This window comes from Asterias rubens, chromosome 21 (assembly GCF_902459465.1).
Source record: "Asterias rubens chromosome 21, eAstRub1.3, whole genome shotgun sequence".
In the NCBI taxonomy this organism is placed as follows: domain Eukaryota; kingdom Metazoa; phylum Echinodermata; class Asteroidea; order Forcipulatida; family Asteriidae; genus Asterias; species Asterias rubens.
The window spans coordinates 4,435,257-4,455,253 of record NC_047082.1 but is presented as its reverse complement, the minus strand read 5'-3'; the positions used below and the strand labels follow the sequence as shown (position 1 = coordinate 4,455,253).

General features: G+C 38.9%; 2 protein-coding genes across 2 annotated transcripts in view; both read left to right on the top strand.

Moving 5' to 3' along the window:
- Positions 1 to 1,304: 1,304 nt before the first annotated feature.
- On the top strand, positions 1,305 to 13,856 carry LOC117304760. The gene is made up of 7 exons (XM_033789367.1): positions 1,305 to 1,794; positions 4,732 to 4,872; positions 7,140 to 7,411; positions 8,706 to 8,787; positions 10,259 to 10,585; positions 11,833 to 11,935; positions 12,934 to 13,856. The coding sequence occupies exons 1-7, from the start codon at positions 1,710 to 1,712 to the stop codon at positions 13,388 to 13,390; spliced, it is 1,467 nt and encodes a 488-aa protein (XP_033645258.1). The 5' UTR covers positions 1,305 to 1,709; the 3' UTR covers positions 13,391 to 13,856.
- A 5,668-nt stretch (positions 13,857 to 19,524) lies between these two features.
- Positions 19,525 to 19,997, top strand: part of LOC117304641 — a 45,072-nt gene continuing 44,599 nt past the window's right edge. The window contains exon 1 of the mRNA XM_033789199.1: positions 19,525 to 19,547. The gene's annotated coding sequence lies outside the window, so the exon portion shown is untranslated. The remainder of the gene's footprint in view (positions 19,548 to 19,997) is intronic.

Here is a 19,997-nt window from a genome sequence, read left to right as displayed (position 1 = left end):
AGTATAAAAAACAGTTACTTTTGATGTGGTTCATCTTCTGAACTTTCTTCTCTCTGACATTGCAACACTTCAAAAATGTTATGCGGAAATTTGTTAAGTATTTGCGGAAAATGTTACTGCATTGATTGGAGCAGACTCTCATTCAATGGACATTATATATAGCGCCATAATATGAAAAATATTAATTTAATTTACAATAGGTGCTCGAAAGCCGGTAGTGAAAGGGATTCGTGTAAAAAACTAATTGATGTTGCTGAATCATACCGTGGCGGGCGCACTTTGGCGATTCAACCGCGCGTAGTACACTATCCAAAATCAAGCGCCATAGTCTTGGGCCAAGACTAATGTTGCTTCAGAAGTTAACATGAAATGGGAAGAAGAAAAAAAGCCTTTCTTGTCTGTTTTGACATGCTTCTCTCACATGAATGAGACCTAGTAAAAACAAAACTCTGGAAACTTCAATTGTGTAACGATAGCACTTAAGTTTTCCTAATCTAATCTGATCTAATACAAATGAATATGTAAATGATTTCTATTTTTATTGAATGAATCCTATCTTTTCCTTTGGTTTGATTTTGGCTACATGATTCCGCATTTTGTTTTGACCTATTTACGCGTCAACTATTAAAGCCATTGGACACTTTCGGTGAACAGTATTATCCAAGGCCCACACTTCGTGTATCACAACTTATATATAAAATAACAAACATGTGGAAATTTAGGTTCAATCGGACATCGGAGTCGGGAGAAAATAACGGGGAAACCCTACCTTGTTTTCGTACGTTTCGCCGCGTCATGACATGTGTTTACTATAAATCAGTAATTCTCGTAGTCGAGAATTGATAATTGTTTTAATGTTTTCTCAAAAAGTAAAGCTTTTCATTGAATAATATTTCAAGAAAAGTCTTTTACCACTACCTTCTGTAAACCCTATAAGTTATTTGTAAATCTGTGAACTTTTTTTTGGTTCTGTTCCGAAAGTGTATAATGGCTTTAAACATGAGGTAATGGCTGTTCCATTCATCCGTGAGTGAGTCAGTTCTAAAGCTAAGTTGCATCCAGCCAATTGTGTGGCTGACTCTCGGTATTGCAGACTTCCTCGCATTGTACATGTACACGAACTACTTGTCCTGTTGGTTTGTTAACTCACTTTACAGGAATGACCCTGTGGTTAGGTCACGTACCAGGGAAACATGATGACGGCATCAGAACTTGCTACAGCTTTCCCGGACTTGGGAAAAAGTTTAGAACTTTGTGGCTGACAAGTATTTCGAGCGCGATCGGGTGGAGCGCAACATCGGCTCAGCAGTGACAATTAACTCTGCGTTTTGGTTGTAAGCTGTTTAACAATTACCATAAGTAGAGAAATTGTTGTATAACTTCAGTTTAATAATCCTGCTGGTTTCTTGAAATTTTCAAACTTGAAATCGGCAGCCTTCCATGTTCCGATCTCTAAACATCTTTCTCTATCCTCTAACGCGAAGGGTTTTTTTATTGGCAAGAATACGACTTGACTTTGTTAACACTCGTTACCAAAATTGAGACAAAATTGTTACCTTGCTCGGTTGGTCACTCCATGGTCACCTATACAGTCAACCGAACCACGGGTGTCTTGATCTTAGTTTTGACCTGCTTGCTTAGAGCTAATTGACACTGATTAACACTGATTGAGTACTCTTGAACCGGCGTATCATACTCACGACATCAAAATGGATCTGCGCGGACTTCATCTTGTAGCCTCAGTGGTTATCTTCATAATTCTGCATTCAATTACCGGAGTCCTTTCAGATGAGGGTAAGTAACTCTTGGTCTTTGGTGTAAAAATAATAACGCACAACATTTATTAGGCGCTTAATACTGCTGTTTCTAAGCACACGATACAATGTATTTAGCGTTTTTCTACAATGTACGTTTTAATTGTGAGGCCCACTCCTTTTATATAGCACCATGTAATGGTTTACAAGGTGCTGTGGCGCAATATGCAGCCAATCAAACCAGGAAAACCGGGCGAACCCCTTCTCTTTTCCATAAGTGCACTTGGTTCGTTTTCGTGCGTTGCACAACACATGGAACCAACGGCTTTACGTCCCATCCGAAGGACGAACCATCATGGTGAAGTGTTGCTTTAGAACACAAGTGTCACGAGCTGAGTCCGATGCTCAACCGCTATGCCAAGACACATCGAGTTTGTTCTAGTAACAGCTATTTGACAACTATTTCCACATTTCCATTTGTAAAAGGAACAACCAGACAGGCCCAAATGGGATTCTATTATTACATCTTACTATCTGCGATTAACTGCTCTGTGACTACGAATTATGAAATTGTGACATTTCGTGGGTGAAAATTACCACACCAAATTGCGAATCTTTCAAAAAAAGAACTGTATTCAAACTTATTGGTTTTTTTTTAGACAATTAAAATCTGTTTAATTTGGTGTGAATACAATTTCCATGTTGATTGAAATTATTTTAAATGAGTTTTAGAAAAGATCACGTGTTGCCGTTTTCATTCAAGATAGCTCTTTAATATTCAGGCATAAAGGCACGGGACACCTTTGGTAATTATCAAAGAACCAGTCTTCTTGGTGTATCGCAACATATGCATAAAATAAGAAACATGTGAAAATTTGAACTCTTTTGGTCGTCGAAGATGCGAGATCATAATGGAAGAAAAAACACCTTTGTCACACGAAGTTGTGTGATTTCAGATGCATGATTTTCTACAAAACACCTTTCTACACGAAGTTGTGTGATTTCAGATGCATGATTTTCTAGACCTCAAAATCATTAAAGTGAAACCGTTTACAATAGAAAGATAAATATATTCACAAAAGTCATCACATCATTACCATTACCAACAGTGAAACACGTGAAGAAAACAAACTTTTTGGGAAAATATAGTCCCAGAGCAGTTACTGGAAAAACTTCCTTGTGATCAGCGAGAGCTTTGAAAATGACAACATTTTCATCTCTGTGTTTTTACCAAAAGTCTGTACTTAAGATCTTTTCCTATACACGATGAATTAAATTGTACTGTTTTTGCGTCGATGTCCTTGGTCCTTGGGTTTGTGTCTGGTCTATGGTTTGACCCAACAGGGCACTTCCGCAAGTTGAAATCGTGTGGTATTGACTCCGTCATTTTAAACAAGCCGATACTCCACAAACGGAAGGATATTTGATGACAAATCCAATGGTATAGTTATTACAGACACTTTGTGATACCAAACGCGCTTTTTAAGTTAATACCAACACACCAACAGGAAGTCATATAATTGAATAATTTCTAAACATATTTAGCGACACTTTATAAGGCAATACCTGATACTATAAAGTTTTTGTCTGCGTCATCATGAGATGCAAAATATTTATTTTGTTTTTCTACCTCCATGATTGGGCTCTGGTTTTCGGCTCTATTTGGGCTCTATTTCACTTAGAATCAAATCTCACAATAACTTTTTTTTTTTTAAATACAAAACATGTCTTCCTGTGAATTTGTAAAATCGAAACCTTTTTTGTTTATGGGCCATTCAGGTCAATCATTGTTTAAAAAAAAAACTTTTAAAAAACACGAAATTGTTTTATCCCACCCACACACCCTCCCAAAATTTCGATTTTCAATTCAATTTTCAATTCAATTCAACGAAAAATGTGTCAAATGATCTGTCATAAAAAAATTATGTTGATATCATAATCAGGAGATCTGGGCCTAATTTCATAGAGCTGCTAAGCACAAAAATTTGCTTAGCATTAAATTTCTTCCTTGATAAAAACAGGATTACCAACCAAATTTCCACCTGATTTTCAGGATAAGCAAACAAGAGCTGAATACCAGTAACAAGCAATATGGAACAAATGGAAATTTGGTTGATAATACTGTTTTATCAAGGAAGAATATTTCATGCTAAGCAAATTTTTGTGCTTAGCAGCTATATGAAATTGGCCCAAGGTTGGCACAGTGGTTCTTTCCCTGCCTTTCACCTCTGTGGACCCGGTTCGAATCCCACCTCGGACCAGAGCCTTGCAAGTGGATTGGGTTTCAGTCCCTTCCTGGTTGTGTGTGTTTATGTGGGGTTTTCCTCCCACATCTAAAACTGAACTATTTAATCTCGGTTCCTATCCATCCTGTTATTGCCGCTGATTGTGTTTTGAGGTGTGCAATGAATAAATAACAAATTAAGTAAATTAAATAACATATATAGGGCCTATATATATAAAACCGTTCTTCTTGTTTGTATACTTTGACATTGTCATTTTCTCCTGTAGTTTGTTCGCCTGTCTGTCTGTCTGCCTGTCCCTTTTTTTGTATTGTCTTAAGCATATACCGTTGTTTATGTATTTTGTTATGTAAAGGCAAACCGCTAGAAGCTATATGGCTTATTTTTGGCCTTGCCTCCACGCCCTTTCCCTCTATATAAAACCCTTCTTCTTGTTTGCATACTTTGACATTGTCATTTTCTCCTGTAGTTTGTTCGTCTGTCTGTCTGTCTGCCTGTCCTTTTTTGTGTATTGTCCTAAGCATGTACCGTTGTTTATGTATTTTGAAAGGCAAACCTGCTATAGAAGCTACCTGGTTTATTTTTGGCCTTGCCTCCACGCCCTTTCCCTCCATTTTTTTTCTTTTCTTCCTGGATTATAATGTAGGCCTAGTTCTGAAATGTGTAAGTGGAAATAAATGTGATTGGAATTTAATGAATATAATTGAAATATTCATTTTGTTTTGTTTTTATAGTGTTACTGTCCTGCAGTTTTGAAACATCTTGCGGATTGGAACACTCATCCCAGTCGCAGTATAGTTGGTTGCCGAAGAGTGGACCAACGACTACAAGGAACACTGGACCTCCTAACGACCACACACTACAAACATCTAGTGGTAAGCATTAAGAAAGGTGTGGTTTTCTTCTTGGACTGGACACCTTTGGTAATTGTCGAAGACCAATATTCCCACTTGGTGTATCTCAACATATGCATAATTCTCAAAATATGGTTACTTCAGAGGGAGCCGGTTCTTACAGCGTTTTATACACTCTAAGAACTCCCGGTCAGAGTTGACCCGGATTCCAAGTCCCGTTGAGCCTGTCCCGTTGAACTTCTTTATAAGTTGACCCGGAAACTGGCTTAAAAGATATGATTTTTCCTCAGATTCTTTGTCAGTTTGAACCATTTCTTTGTATATAGAAGAGTTTGCGGTAACACCATGTAATGACCACGTAGTGATTATCTCTCAATGAGTTGGGGTGGTTCATTTCTTTGTAATTTTTAGACAGTTTTCGGGTCAACTTGCCCGGAAATAAGTTATGCTCAACGGGACCCGGTATCCGAGTCAATTTTGACCCGGAAGTTGTTAGTATACACATAATGAATGTTTATGAGTGCAATGGTGCGAATATGTTCATGAGTTGAAAGAGGGAATGTTCTATTCAACGAGGTGGAGCCGAGTTGAATGGAACATTCCAGCTTTCAACGAATGAACATATTCGCACCATTGCACGAATGAAAAACATTCATTATTTGTTTTATATAACATCCAAGTAGATCTTTGTCATTTTGATTGAAAGATACAACTTTCAAAACAAACAATTTCAACAGTAGAAGCCGAATGCTAGTAATTTTACTATGCCTTCTTGCAGTAACACCTGCTGCATTACCAAAGACACGCGCACGCAGTGATGTTTTTACTCAGCTTTTTCGTTCCATCCGAAAAGTACCATTGCACGCTGCCAGCGTGCAATGGTACTTTTCGGATGGAACGAAAAAGCACGGTGAGTGACTCAGCGTGCAATGGTACTTTTATTTGCTATCACGTGACGGACAATCCTCCAATCAAATGGCAAGGATCTGCTTGGGTGTTATATAACATAACACCCAAGCAAATACCGGGGCGCGCGCGTAACGCTTGGAATTAGGTGCATTGTGGTCTAGCTGGTATCCAAATTTGATTCATATCTATCCCACAATGCACCTCATTCAACAGTCTGCGCTTGCGCATTGGTATTTGCGATAAGGTCTATTGCACGCTGGCAGCGTGCAATGGTACTTTTCGGATGGAACGAAAAAGCTGAGTAAAAACATCACTGCGTGCGCGTGTCTTTGGTAACGCAGCAGGTGTTCTACAAGAAGGCATAGTAAAATTACTAGCATTCGGCTTCTACAGTTGAAATTGTTTGTTTTGAAAGTTGTATCTTTCAATCAAAATTACAAAGTTCTACTTGGATGTTATATAAAACAAATAATGAATGTTTTTCATTCGTGCAATGGTGCGAATATGTTCATTCGTTGAAAGCTGGAATGTTCCATTCAACTCGGCTCCGCCTCGTTGAATAGAACATTCCATCTTCCAACTCATGAACATATTCGCACCATTGCACTCATAAACATTCATTATGTGTATACTATCCACGTCTCTCCATTGCTCGTTACCATGCACGTTTTGATGCTAACAATTATTTTTGGTAATTACACATAGTGTGCCTTTAAAGGAATGGTAGACCTAATTTCATTAACTATCTTGAAAAGCAGTCTCCTGACCATTAAGCCTACAGCGACCAACGTGAATTTCACCATGATTTCAGAAAATGCTCTTCATCCAAGCCCAGACCTAATTCAAGAAGAAAAGAGGATTTCTCTCCATTTTCAATACAAATATTTTCTTAATGTTTACGGGTGCACCCCACCAACCCATAGCACACAGTGCAAAATGCTAAATATTCAAAAATACACGAAAAAATACTAAAAAGTCGAAAATTTTTGATTGACTCTTGAACTTTTATTCTCTGCTCAATTTTATATGGGGAGTCCCTGGGCCCGTCGAGTTATTCTCACTCCAAGTAAAAACACCCCTTCACAGGTCAAATTTTCAAAACGTCCGAGCATCAATCTTGAAAACTGTCCCTACACCTCTCAGCAAATAGGACCATTTATTTCAGGGCCTATGTCATCCAAAATACCTCAAGCTGGAAGTCAACAACCCCAGGTCACAATTGGGCAACATTTTTTTACACTAAAACACTTTCTGAGGGCTCTCAAATCTGTCTAATATAGAATATTTTCATGGTCTACAAAGTATTAATGAGCTCGACGCTCTGTTTTCTCCTATTTGGTGGGGTGCACCCTTAACGTGATTATTTTCAATTTGGGCAGGACGATACATCTACGCCCCATCGAGTGTCGGTCGCAATGACCGTGGGGGTAGAAGCAGGCTGTACACCCCGGAGTACCGACTCACGTCTGGTACCGGCCGCCTGGAGTTCTACTACCACATGTGGGATGGGTATGGTGCAGATGAGATGGGATCTCTCAATGTGTATGTATGCGGACCTAACTCACGTGCTGTGTGGACTGCGAGTGGTAATCAGGGAAATCAGTGGAGGTGGACTGGACAGGTGGAGTTCACATGCCAAACTACATTCAGGGTGATAAGTTTTGAACACTTCGTCGAATTCCTTATTTTATTTTAACAAGTGCATGCGTACGAGTAGTTCACCCCAAACACCCACCCACCCTACCCCAAACCCATCACACCACCCAACCACCAACCCATACCCGTACCATACATCTTACTAAATCTGAAACGAGCCCTTAAAACGAAATCGTTAAAAGAACTTTTGTTTGAGTCAAGTGCATGCGTACGAGTTGTTCCCCCAAACAACCACCCACCCTACCCCAAACCCATCACACCACCCTACTACCAACCTAACTAAATCTAAAATGAGCCCTAATAACGAAATCATCAAAAGAACATTACGACGCTCTGTGACATGTTCAGTGTGTCTGCACCTCCGGTGTGGCGGTTTCAACTTTCCGCTGTGTTCAGTTTTCCGAATGACCAAATACGGTAGCATTACGTCATGCGATGCCTGCGCACAGCAAGCGAAAGTAGTCCATTTTTAGTGCCGTATTGAGTTATCCATTACCCTCCGGTAGCTGTCATGGCGGCGTCCGCGAGTCGAGTACAACTAGCGGCAAACGCGTGGATCGTACGAGTTGTTTTTTTATGCAAGCAGAGTGTGACCTGCCTAAAGTTGTACCAATGAATACATGTAAAGATGGGGCAAGAGATTATGTGACTACACAGAAAAGAATCGTAATATAAACAATTTGGGGGTCACTGCTGAGAGAACTACAGTACTCGCCAGGGTACTCGCGGCGCTCTGACAGGTCACCCGGAAAACTGAACACGCCGGAAAGCTAAAACCGTTCGAACAGCGTTTTGATATGTCCGACTACGTCACCCGGAAAGCTCAACACGGCGGAAGACTGAAACCGCCACACCGGTGTTAGATGTCATTGATTAAAAGCATTTCTCTTTGCAGAATATTACGTTATCAATTTTTCTCAAACGGTATTGCTTGAATCATTGTAGGTTCTCTAGTATCTGCTAGTTTGAATAATGCTTCTTGTTGATTATGAAGTCCGTGTTGAGTTTTTGCATCTGAAACAATTATTATTAGAGTTAAGGAAGTAATATTTGTACCAATGAACTTGAAACCAAGAACGTATTTTTTCTTTAAAAAAAAACAGCATTCTTATGCGTTAGTTAATAATAATACTTTAACTTAATGACCAAGTTGAAACGTAGGTTGAAACTATCATGCGTTTATAAACGACACTTAATTTGAAAGAATGTATAACTTCTCATATAATGTACAACATACTTTTATAAGAGATCTTTTAAACTATTCAAAGTTGATATTTTTCTGGACCCAGGTTTATATAGAAGCAATACGTGGTAGATACCAGAGTGATATTGCCATTGATGACGTCATCATAACGGACATCTTTGCTCCAAGTAAGTTCCAATACTCAAGCTGAAACTTGCTTCTTTGTTTTCTCTCAGTCTCCTGACGATGACTAGAGCAAGCTAGTCGAAACGTTGAGACCAATCCAAGAACTGACTCCACGGTAGTACAGTTAATTACGGTCCTATAAGCTAAAGTAGTAGTCCAGTCTATTTTCTATACCATCCGCCCAGGTAATAGTTAATAAGCAGGACAGTTCTTTTCAGAACTGAGAAGTCTCCCGAACACCCGAAAAATCTACTCCGCGGTAGTAGAACTAAGCAAGACAGTTCTCTAAGAACAAACTCTAACTGGCAAGTAGGTACACACATGGTGATACCGCAAACCAAATATGTATATATCGTCTTCTCTCCACGGGGGTTCTTGACTAAGTTTGTTTTTCTGAAAAAAGGGGAAATAAGACTTGATTCATTAATAGAACCAGCTAGCAATTTCACTCCTATACTGATTATATATTTTTTATCAACGGCGCCCTTTTTGACTTTAAACCACACTATAAAATCCCGTCGGTAAGAACTGGTCTGGTTTTCGGAGTCTGGTGGCCAGACCCATTTTGGGTCAGTGTGTGTCAAACTGACCCGAACACTGTTAAAATTCTGACCCAAGAGTTAAGAGTAAAGAATTGCACTACTGGATCATCCAGAGCTCAGAGCAAAAAAACAGTTATAACACATAAGATAATTAGAAAATATATCCACCATGCTTTAAAAAAATGTGTTTAAAGTCACCTGGAAGCGGTATTTTTCAAAATAAAGCTTTTGTCACTAATATATGTGTTCTGATGAGTGGAATGTGAATAAACAGTTAACCAAGGTTTTAAAAAAATCAGTTCTTATGTTATTTACAAATTTAAGAGTAGACCCCGACCCGAGAGGGCGCTGTTCGTGACGTCAACCGAGGCAGACTTTGCCTGTAATGCGTAGAGTAAACACAATATTGCAAAGTACATGTACGTACCAAGTCGTGAGTTTGTAAGTTTAAAAAAAAAAGGGTTTTTTTTTTCCGGCAATGCCGACCAGGTGTATTGCTGCTGAATGCAGAAAAACACTTTTTGAAATGTACCGACTCACGACTTGGACGTACATGTACTTTGCACGTGTGTTTACTATACGCATTGCAGGCAAAGTCTGCCTCGATTGACGTCACAAAAGGGGTAGGCGGAGTCAGCCCCCAAACAACTTTATATATTTGTTAAACATATAAATCGTGACAAACAATTACTAAAAAAATTGTTTTATTGTTCGTAAGCATATACTCTTATGTTTGAAAGAAAAAAAAATTATATTTCCAGGTGACTTTAAATATTGATAATTGAATTCAGCAGAACGGAGCCTGTAAATAAAATGGGACAAAGTTATGTAGTTGTGCACAACTAAACAAATCTTCAAGGTTTTATAATGCTTAGTTAAATTATTTTGTTTCTTCAACTATCCAATGCCGCTTGCTCCATTGTATTTCCAGCAACTTTGTTCCCAACCACACAAATGGTTGCAACAACGACATCACGGAAGACCACGATGGTAAAAATACCAACCACAGCGGAAAAACTACCATCAACAACGGGAATGGCACCACCACCAGCAGAGACACCGGTACAAATTACGGTGCAACCTACGGAAACAGTCGCTGACCCCGCAACACCAGGGCAACAACCAACAGGTGGAGTTGTGAACCCGACGGCTGTTTTAGTGACAAAAAATACACCAGTACGAAGCCGTCCAGCTGGCTCAACAGAAGCAGATCCAACGTCAGGTGGTGTTATGGAGAATGACACGCTGAAAGAAAAAAGTAAGAATTCGTTTATTTTTAGCATAATTATTTAAACAAGCCAAAACTGTTTACACATTATTTTGTTTCAACTGTGTAACTGTGAATTGATTTAGTTTGCTTTGAAGGACGGTGTGACTAAAATATTTTAGCAGAGTTCATCAGCGAAAGCTTATTATTTTTAAATGAGTTTAAAGGCAGTGGACACGTTTGGTAATTACTCAAAATAATAATCATCATAAAACCTTTCCTGAATAAGAGTAATGGGGTTGATGGTATAAAACATTGTGAGAAACAGCTCCTTCTGAATTGACATAGTTTTCGAGAAAGAAGTAACTTTCCACAAATTTGACTTCGAGACCTCAGATTTAGAATTTGGAGGTCACGAAATCAAGCATCTGACAGCACACAACTTCGTGTGCCAAGGGTGTTTTTTCTTTCATTATTATCTCGCAATTTCGACGACCGATTGAGCTCAAATTTTCACAGGTTTGTTATTTTATGCATATGTTGAGATACACAAACTGTGAAGACTGACAATTACCAATAATGTCCACTGCCTTTAAAAGACTATGTCAAAGGTGAGTAAACAGCATTTGAAGACCACAGTGAATTCACTTTTGGGACGCTATGTGGCAGCAGCTTTACCAGATGAAGCTAGTGCGCATGCTCAGAACTACGTAAACAATGGCAATTTACCTGGCATTCTCTTATTAAAAATGTTTGACTGATATTCACTCTAATCGATAGAAACTATAAAAAAAAAAATCATCTTGTCACTAGTGCTAGACAAAATTTCTAATTCATAAGATAAAGAAGTCTGCTGCCACCTAGCGTCGGTTCCAAAGTCTCCCATGGCAGTAATTCTAAGGCTGTTAAGAACTAGCCTGAACATCTGACGTCAGAGGCTCGGGAGTAACGCCAGTAGAAAGCGGCCTCTGGGTCAATTAGCACCTTCACCTAGATTCACATGCGAACGACCGCAAGTGCAGCTGCCAAATGCCACCGCGGACAAATCAAAGCACAGATATAGAAAGCTAACGTCCCTGCACGTTTATCCAATGACATCACTGTATCCAATGTAACCACTGGTTCTGAAAAAACAAGTACAGGGGACCATTCTAGTTAAGCACAAGCATCACTGACTAATAAAACACAAACCGTTTTTGCGTTGATTTCACTGAAGGAAAGACGACATAAAAATTTACATGCAACTATTATAACCAGAAGATTGGATTGAATAATGTATTATCTGTTTATTGTTGCAGGCATGGGAGTGTCAAACCCGGCTTTCCTTGGACCGGTTGTTGTTCTGTCTGTATGTTTAATCTTCATTGGACTTACGTTGTGTCTTGCAGGCTCCCGAAAAAGGTATGTATATACCTCTTGCATTGGCCGACATCATTGATGAACCGTGCACTCGTGAAAGGCTATCATTGTGAGCTGGGCCCAATTTCATAGAGCTGCTAAGCACAAACATTTGCTTAGCATGAAATTTCTTCCTTGATAAATACAGGATTACCAACCAAATTTCCATTTGTTGCATATTGCCTGTTACTGGTACTTGGCTGTTGTTTGCTTATCCTGAAAATCACGTGGATTTTTTGTTGGTAATCCTGTTTTTATCAAGGAAGACATTTAAGGCTAAGCAAATTTTTGCGACCAGTGCGCCCTCTAGTTCTTATATATAACTCTATGGTACATGCACGCGTACAATTTTCCTTCGTTTTAATTAAAGATGGTGGTCAATGACGTCATGATAGGGCATGCATTTATAAACAAAGTACTGCATTAAACAAAATAGGGCCTCCTTATAAGTCTTGGTTTCGTGTTATAAATACACAAAAGTCGCTGGCTTGTAACAACGAATATCTAACATATCCAGCGGGGGCGGGGAGGTGAGGCGTTCATAAGTCAAAATGGTGAATCCGCAACACTGTTAGCTTTCGGGTGGGTGAGGGGGAAAGATAAAATAATAAAAGTGCTTGAGTTTGTCGAATACAACTTTTACAAAGAGTTAGGCTTACTCAATATTATCTGTTGTTCATTTGGTGTCGGTGCAACTAAAGGTGTTACTGCCAGTGATTGTGGCTGTGAACATAAGCCATTCACTCTAATGGAATTCCGTCCTAAAGAACCACCGCCTCTCAAGTCGTCCTTCCCCAACTGCAAAAGACTGGAATTCACTCCTCTCCTTCTCAACACTAGCCCCACGTTTTGGCATACACTCATGGTGCGAATAAAATAATGACAGGAGTTCCTCCCCTCCTGAACTGACTGTATATTGAGTGTTGTTCCTAGAAGGAGCTGTTCAATTATTACATCAAGATCAAGATCAATAATGCATTCATCATCTTGTTTGATTTCAGTTGCAGACCAAGCAAATCATCTTCTAGAAAAGACACTAGTGCCGCAAAAGGAAACCGCCAATTTGGTACTGCAGCGACTGGCATAGACATGGATACACTGATAGATGGTGCTGGTGGTCCGAAGAAGATAGATGGCTATTCTTATCAAGAGTTACTGCAACAGTCGTACAGTAGCAACGAGGGGGCGAATGGGTCCGGGGCGAATGGGAACACATACCAAGACATCAGTGAGAATATTCTATACGATGCCATCCCTGAGACCAAAGATGGTGCTAATGAATATTCTTACGTTAAAAGTCCACCCAGAAAGGCCGGAAAGGTGGGTGTTGCGCCCTCTGCTGGCAGCAGTGGTTGCTCGGGTGGCAATGCTGATCAAGATTATGAAGCTGTTGGTGTGACAAATGGAAAGAGCGACGGGTTGGTGGATAATCAGTTCTACATACCATACAAAGAGTAAAAGTGTACATTCACTTTGCAAAAATATGGCTGTAAATAATATGAAAACAATGATATGCCAATGAAGAATATCGGTTTAATACATCTTAAATTTGAATATCGGTGTGTAAATATACAAGTTTTGAACTAACCGTAAGAGCCACAGCATGCATCATGCCCCGGCCCCAATTTCATAGAGCTGCTGAAGCATAAAAAGTAGCTAAGCACAACACATTTCGCTTACCAGAATAAGTTTACAAGCCAAACATCCATGTCACATGACAGCCCTGCTCATTTCTGTTTAGCAGACAATGTGTACGCAATGTTTTATGTTTGTGCCCTGATGATTCAAGCTCATTCGGAACCGTATGAATAAAGGTTGGATAGTGACACACGCAATTTAGGTATAGTTACTTTGGGTGCGTTCGTTTAGCTCCCCTGAGTCGACCCCGGTCTGCCCCCGGTGCGTTCGGATAGCTTTGACGTCATTCCAGGGGCTCACCCGGGTTAGCCCCCCATTGCCCTGCTTGTGGAGTGGGTCACTTTGGGGCTGGCCCCAGGCGCGTGACGCCACTACGAGAGCGGCGAGTGATCGTTCGGTTAGCTCTTGTCAGGGGCTGAGCACTGCGGGGTAGACACAGTGAGCTAATAGAACGCACCATATTATAAAACCTAGACGTTCACGGCTCTGGTTGGATTCGAACCGGGATCTGTTGTCACAATACAATATCTAGATTATACATCGCCCATAAAAAAGTGAAGAACAAGCTTTTTTGATTTGTATATAATTTACAAAACCCCCTTAACATTGTCATACAAAGTAAAATGCGTTCAATAATAAGCAATTGTTTTACTCTAAATCCAGCTTGCTTGCGATGAACGACGCCATTTTGTTCTAACTAATCCACCTCGAAAACAGAACTTACTTGAAATGCGATTCTGTTAGTGCGACATGTTTAAATGAATTGAGGCCCCTAGCCCTTTTCATTTTATTTGTATACTATTTTCTAATTAGCGTTGCTTATAAGGCTTTATTGTTAATAGTTTTGTATCTTTATCCTGTATTTTGTTTATTGGAATAGCAGAAAAGTTTTACTCAAAAGAATTTACTCAATGAACCGTGGTAATGGATTGTATAAAAGGGATCGAAATGGATGCAGAATATAGAACAATTATTTAATAGGTTTGGTATAATCATCTGATTTAACTAGTCTTAGTTTCAATGAGGAATCTCACTGATTAGAAAATGTATAACTTAAGAACCAATTTCCTAGAGAATATTGTTCCGACTTAATGACCATAGCAATAAAACAATGGATGTAATTTAATGACCCCCAGAAATTACCGATTTATTTCGAAAGCACCAATAATTGAAGTAAGCACTACCAATGGTTACCCCATCCCCAACAATTAGTTTTATATCACATTTCAATTTGATATCAGAAGAAGTTTGTACACAGTCATTGCGCCTAATTGGGGGGCGGCATCACTCTATCTTCGGCGTTGCTGGCTCATCACATTTATACAAGGTGGAAAAGCAAACTGGCAGTACGGTGTTCTAGCTCTTGTTGAATCTATCTGGCCAACACCCCAACTTGGAATGTTATTCATGCCAACTAATTTGCATATTTACTTTATAGCAGTATCTAATTTGCATATTCACTTTGAATATCTGCTTTGCATATTCACTTCCCTGGACTTTCCCGCGACAGTGTTACATAACCAAAACGTCTAGATGCGAAATACCTGTGGTAAAAGAACAAGGGAATGACTAAACCTCTACACTCCAGTAAGCCTAACAATGTCAACCTCAAAGGAACTACATCAAGAATTACCTGACGTTTCAATACAGGCACATTGCTATTCAGGAAATTAAACAGGCTGAATAAAACATGTACACCTAGCTGAAATACATGTGATTAAAGAACAAGGGAATGACTAAAACCTCCACACTCCAATAACTTCCCTCACACAATATCAACCTCAAAGGAACTACATAAGGAATAACCTGAAACGAAAGGCACATTGCTAGGCAGAAAAACCGTAAAGGCAGAAGACAATTTTGTGACTACTGGCCAGAAGGTGATTTATAATTTTGTTTTCTACATTCAAGGCACTGGACACCTTTGGTAAGTCAAAGACCAGTTTTCTAACAGTGTATCCCTACATAAGCATAAAATAACAAATCTGTGAAAATGTTGACTCAATTGGTAGTCCAAGCTGCAAGAGACTAATGAACGAAAATAAAAAACACTGTTGTTGCACAAATTTGTGTGCTTTTAGGATACCAAATATTACAGGCTTCAAGCCCGAAGTCTCTTATATAGTGAGAAATTACTACGTTAAAGAGGGAGACATTCCAAACAATGTTTTTACACTATCAACAGCTCTCTCATTAAAGCCATATATACTTTCGGAACAGATACAAAAAAAGTTCACAGATTTACAAATTACTTACAGGGTTTACAGAAGGTAATGGTAAAAGACTTCTCTTGAAATATTATTCCAGGAAATGCTTTACTTTTTGAGAAAACATTAAAACAATTATCAATTCTCGACATCGAGAATTACGGATTATAGTAAACACATGTCATGACACGGCGAAACGTGCGGAAACAAGGGTGGGTTTTCCCGTTATTTTCTCCCGACTCCGATGACCGATTGAGCCTAGATTTTTTTTATAAGTTGTGATACACAAAGTGTGGGCCTTTGGACAATACTGTTTACCGAAAGTGTCCAATGGCTTTACAAGTAACTTTGGTTTGCTTACCAAATAGCCTTTTTGAGGTATGGGGGACGCTATAGTATTGCACTGTTTGGTTTGAATGTATGCAGACAAATGAACCCAAACTAAATGTCATAGTGCACTATGAAATATGTTTTTCAAAATGGATTAAAAGCGTCCAGTGCCATTAACATTTGAATCGTTAACGAAATATTATTCATGTAATTATGAGGCCAATCAATGTGTTTGTCATTTATGATACTAAAATATTATGCGAGTAAAAATTGATAGATCGATGTGAGATAAATCCATCACACTGCAGTCAATTCGTTAATGCATGCGAATTAAACTCAACCCTGTTATACTTGAACACCTGTCAGGATCTCACGTTTGTCAATAGTTGACACACAATACAAGTGGGAATATTTTACATAATTAGATGTTTTGTTATGGGGAGAGCTTCATATCTTCATAAAGAATAATCCATTTTGCCTGAAGTGCAAAACATTGGCCTACATACTGTGTATCATTAATTATTGATCTGTACCACAATACACTTGGTGTGTGAAGTTTAAAGGGAGGGTTAAGTAATTATTCCAAAAAATTAATGGCCACTTTGAAGTAATGAATACACTTGACACTCTGACCCCGATTTGAGGTCATACTGACCTGGGCCAAGTTTTATATAGAAGTCAATCCTGCATACACTGCTGAGCAAAACTGAGCAGCGTAACAGTTCCAAATCGTACATAAAACATGATAGCTTCGCTGGGAATTTTGTTCGGTTTAGGACAGTTGTTTTGTTCTTGTTAAAAACAATTTGGTTTGATTTTAAATATTATTTTGTAATATCTGTTGTACGTATCTATGCGTTGTTGTTGTGATTTTAATTTTTTTCAGTTGCCAATGAAATCCAATTATCAATATTTTATATGCAAATATAAAAAGGAAATATATTCATAATTATTCATCATTGTCTCTTGCAATTATAAATTGAATGCTTGTGATTTGCTGGACACCTTCGAAAAACAGTGTTTCTCTGAAAGGTTTCTCCATGATTAACACAAAATAAATGACTAAATCCAAGCGTGTTCCTCCCAACTCGAGTCGTCCGAGCAGTTCTCAGATGTCTTCCTCATTAGTCAAAATTGTTCCTTCTTTTCAAACATGAGCAAGATATAAATCATCTTTAAAACAACTGATCGAACTGCACTTTCATCGAACTCATTTTACTATATTAACTAAAAACAAATGTAATTTATTTTATCATCTTGGAATATATATAGAGCTTAATTTCAAACTTATATATACAATATTAAACTAGAAACAACAATTTCCGTCGTCAGAACTGAACAGGAAATTAAGCTTAACAATCAGGGAACCGCCAATTGTGTCAATTTGTATAAACGCACTATTCAAACTTGGCTTGAAGCATAATAATAAAGGTAGGCCTGCTAGAAAACGTCATAAGCGATATCATGTATTTCAATCCGAAACAGAATTCCCCTGGGAAAACATTCTTCTTAATTAACGATGTGTACACTGCGATAAATTTCCTTCCCAACCAACATGACCGTGATGTTGTAATCATTTGATATTGATCCAGCCAACCGATCAATCTTAGCTAGAGCAATAAAGGGTGACTCGAACAGCGAGTTGCAAACAAAAAGTCAAATTTGCTCTCGTCTGGACAAACGTCACACTTTGAGGCTCGTGAATAACGCCAGCAGAGCGTGACCTCTAGCCTAGGTCAATCCCCGTCCATAATCACCTTTCACCTATTCATTTCACACACAGTCGAATCCTTAATCATCGTTATCATCATCGTCATCATCGTCATCATTTTAATAATTAATAATAAATACAACATTTATAGAGCGCTAAATACGGATGTTGCTATAAGCGCTATAACCAGATGGACAAACCAGATGGGTTTTACGTTAAGATTTAAAAGTGTCCAATGAAGGAGCTGCTTGAATGTTGGTGGGTAGCTTGTTCCAAAGTGTTAGAGCTATGACTGAAAAGGTCCGATGGCCATAGCGTGTCATGGTACGGGGTCCCGGGGAAAGCTGGAAATGAGCGATTGAGGAAGGCGTAGGCGTCGGGTAGCTGATGAAAGTGAAGAGGAACGAAGGGCTATGAGGTCTTGGAGATATACCGGAGCCAAATTATGAACAGCTTTGGGCTGCGTTCATCCAGTGTAAGATATGCCATTCATTTCTAACTCTTGCAGTTCTGGTCCATGTTTTTCCTGCAAAAACCCTGATGTCATCTCTCTATCTTCTTCTCTGTCTACCTATTTTCTTTTGTCCCTGTCCTTGGTTGCCAGTCCATTTTTCTTGTTGTCCATCTGTTGTCATTTCTTTGGGTAGTGGGTCCAGCCCATCTCCATTTAGCTTGTTTTATTTTCCTACTGTTGTCTATTACTCCAGTTTTCTTTTGTATTTGTATTCGAATCCTTTATACCAAAATACATGTAAGTACATGTAAGTACATGCAATTGTACATTACACATAATGCTGATACCATGCAGACGACCGACAGAAAGCTTTTAATATATGTGTTTTGATTGGTCCGAGGTGATGTTAGCAACTGCATCCAAATCACCTCAGACCAATCAAAACACAGATATGTAAAACTTACGTCACTGCACGTTTATCCAATGACATCACTGTATCCAATTAAATCACTGGTTCTGAAAAGCAATTACCATCCTTCATCCTTTCGATAAAGACCGGGGACCAGTCTAAGTTTGCTCTTGCCATAATACCACTCCATAACACCGTCCGAACACGTTCGCCAAACTCAATCTCATTACACCACAGTTTTACAGCGACAAACTGACTGTACGTTAATTTATTGTAAAGGTGACGCAGCTAGGCAAATGATTCGATGAAAGATTACAATAACTTCATGGTTTTCTTAGTCCGTGTTTTCCATACTACTAGTACTAGTTTTCGAAACACGGCAGCTGTGGATCCCACTACAAGTACTCTTTCTTTTCTCGTGTAGTCCTCTGGTGGAACACCCTTCCCGGAAGCACCTTAATATCCTCATCATCATACGATTATGTTTAAAGAATTTTTAGTGGCAGTTATACGAAGCTCATAATTTCGTGGGTCCCCTTTTTACTTGCACCTTGTAAACTCATTGAATTGGCACTGAATAATGGAGTGGCGCCTACGCTTCGCATGCACATTAATTGTTTTCAATGGCGTTATATTCTGAATTACGAACATTGCCGAGTAAGGAGTAGAAGTCCTAAGTGAACAACTGACCCTAACTCAATAGCCGACTGGTCCGGGAATTTGAACACTTTTCTCCGATGGAGACATTCGCTTGTTCTCGCTTCCACTGACTATAACTTTATCTTTGCCGATGACATTTTTGAACACTTGGCTGACCAGCAACGGGTTCCTCAAGGATAATGCTGTGTCCAGTTCGTCCATCGTTGGTGAGTAAAAACAACATTTTGTAGAATGAGATTTGACAATGTCCTTTAAGGAAGCCTTTTGCCTCCACATGAATAAAACAAAAATGTCTCTTTTATAATGTACGTACACGATAACTTATTGTGTACGTACGAGATAAGAGAGTTTTTGTTATTCATGTGGCGGCAAACCGTAGTCATGCAATATCGAACAGAAAATATAATATTTTAGTGAGAAGTTACCTCTTTCTAAAAGAAGTCACTTCAGAGGGAGCCATTTCTCACCATGTTTTTTTTTTACTATCAACAACTCTCCATTGCTCGTTTAAAGGCAGTAGTAATTACTCCAAAAAATTATTAGCATAAAACCTAACTTGATGACGAGTAATGGGGAGAGGTTGATGGTATAAAACATTGTGAGAAACGGCTCCCTCTGAAGTGACATAGTTTTCGAGGAAAAAAAGTAATTTTCCA

What these genes read in the sequence shown, in the direction of transcription:
- LOC117304760 (XM_033789367.1), top strand. Translation starts at nt 1,710, where the DNA reads ATGGATCTGCGCGGACTTCATCTTGTAGCCTCAGTGGTTATCTTCATA. An exon ending in CGGAGTCCTTTCAGATGAGG is followed by an intron (nt 1,795 to 4,731) that starts GTAAGTAACTCT and finishes TTGTTTTTATAG; the next exon opens with TGTTACTGTCCTGCAGTTTT. An exon ending in CATGCCAAACTACATTCAGG is followed by an intron (nt 7,412 to 8,705) that starts GTGATAAGTTTT and finishes TTCTGGACCCAG; the next exon opens with GTTTATATAGAAGCAATACG.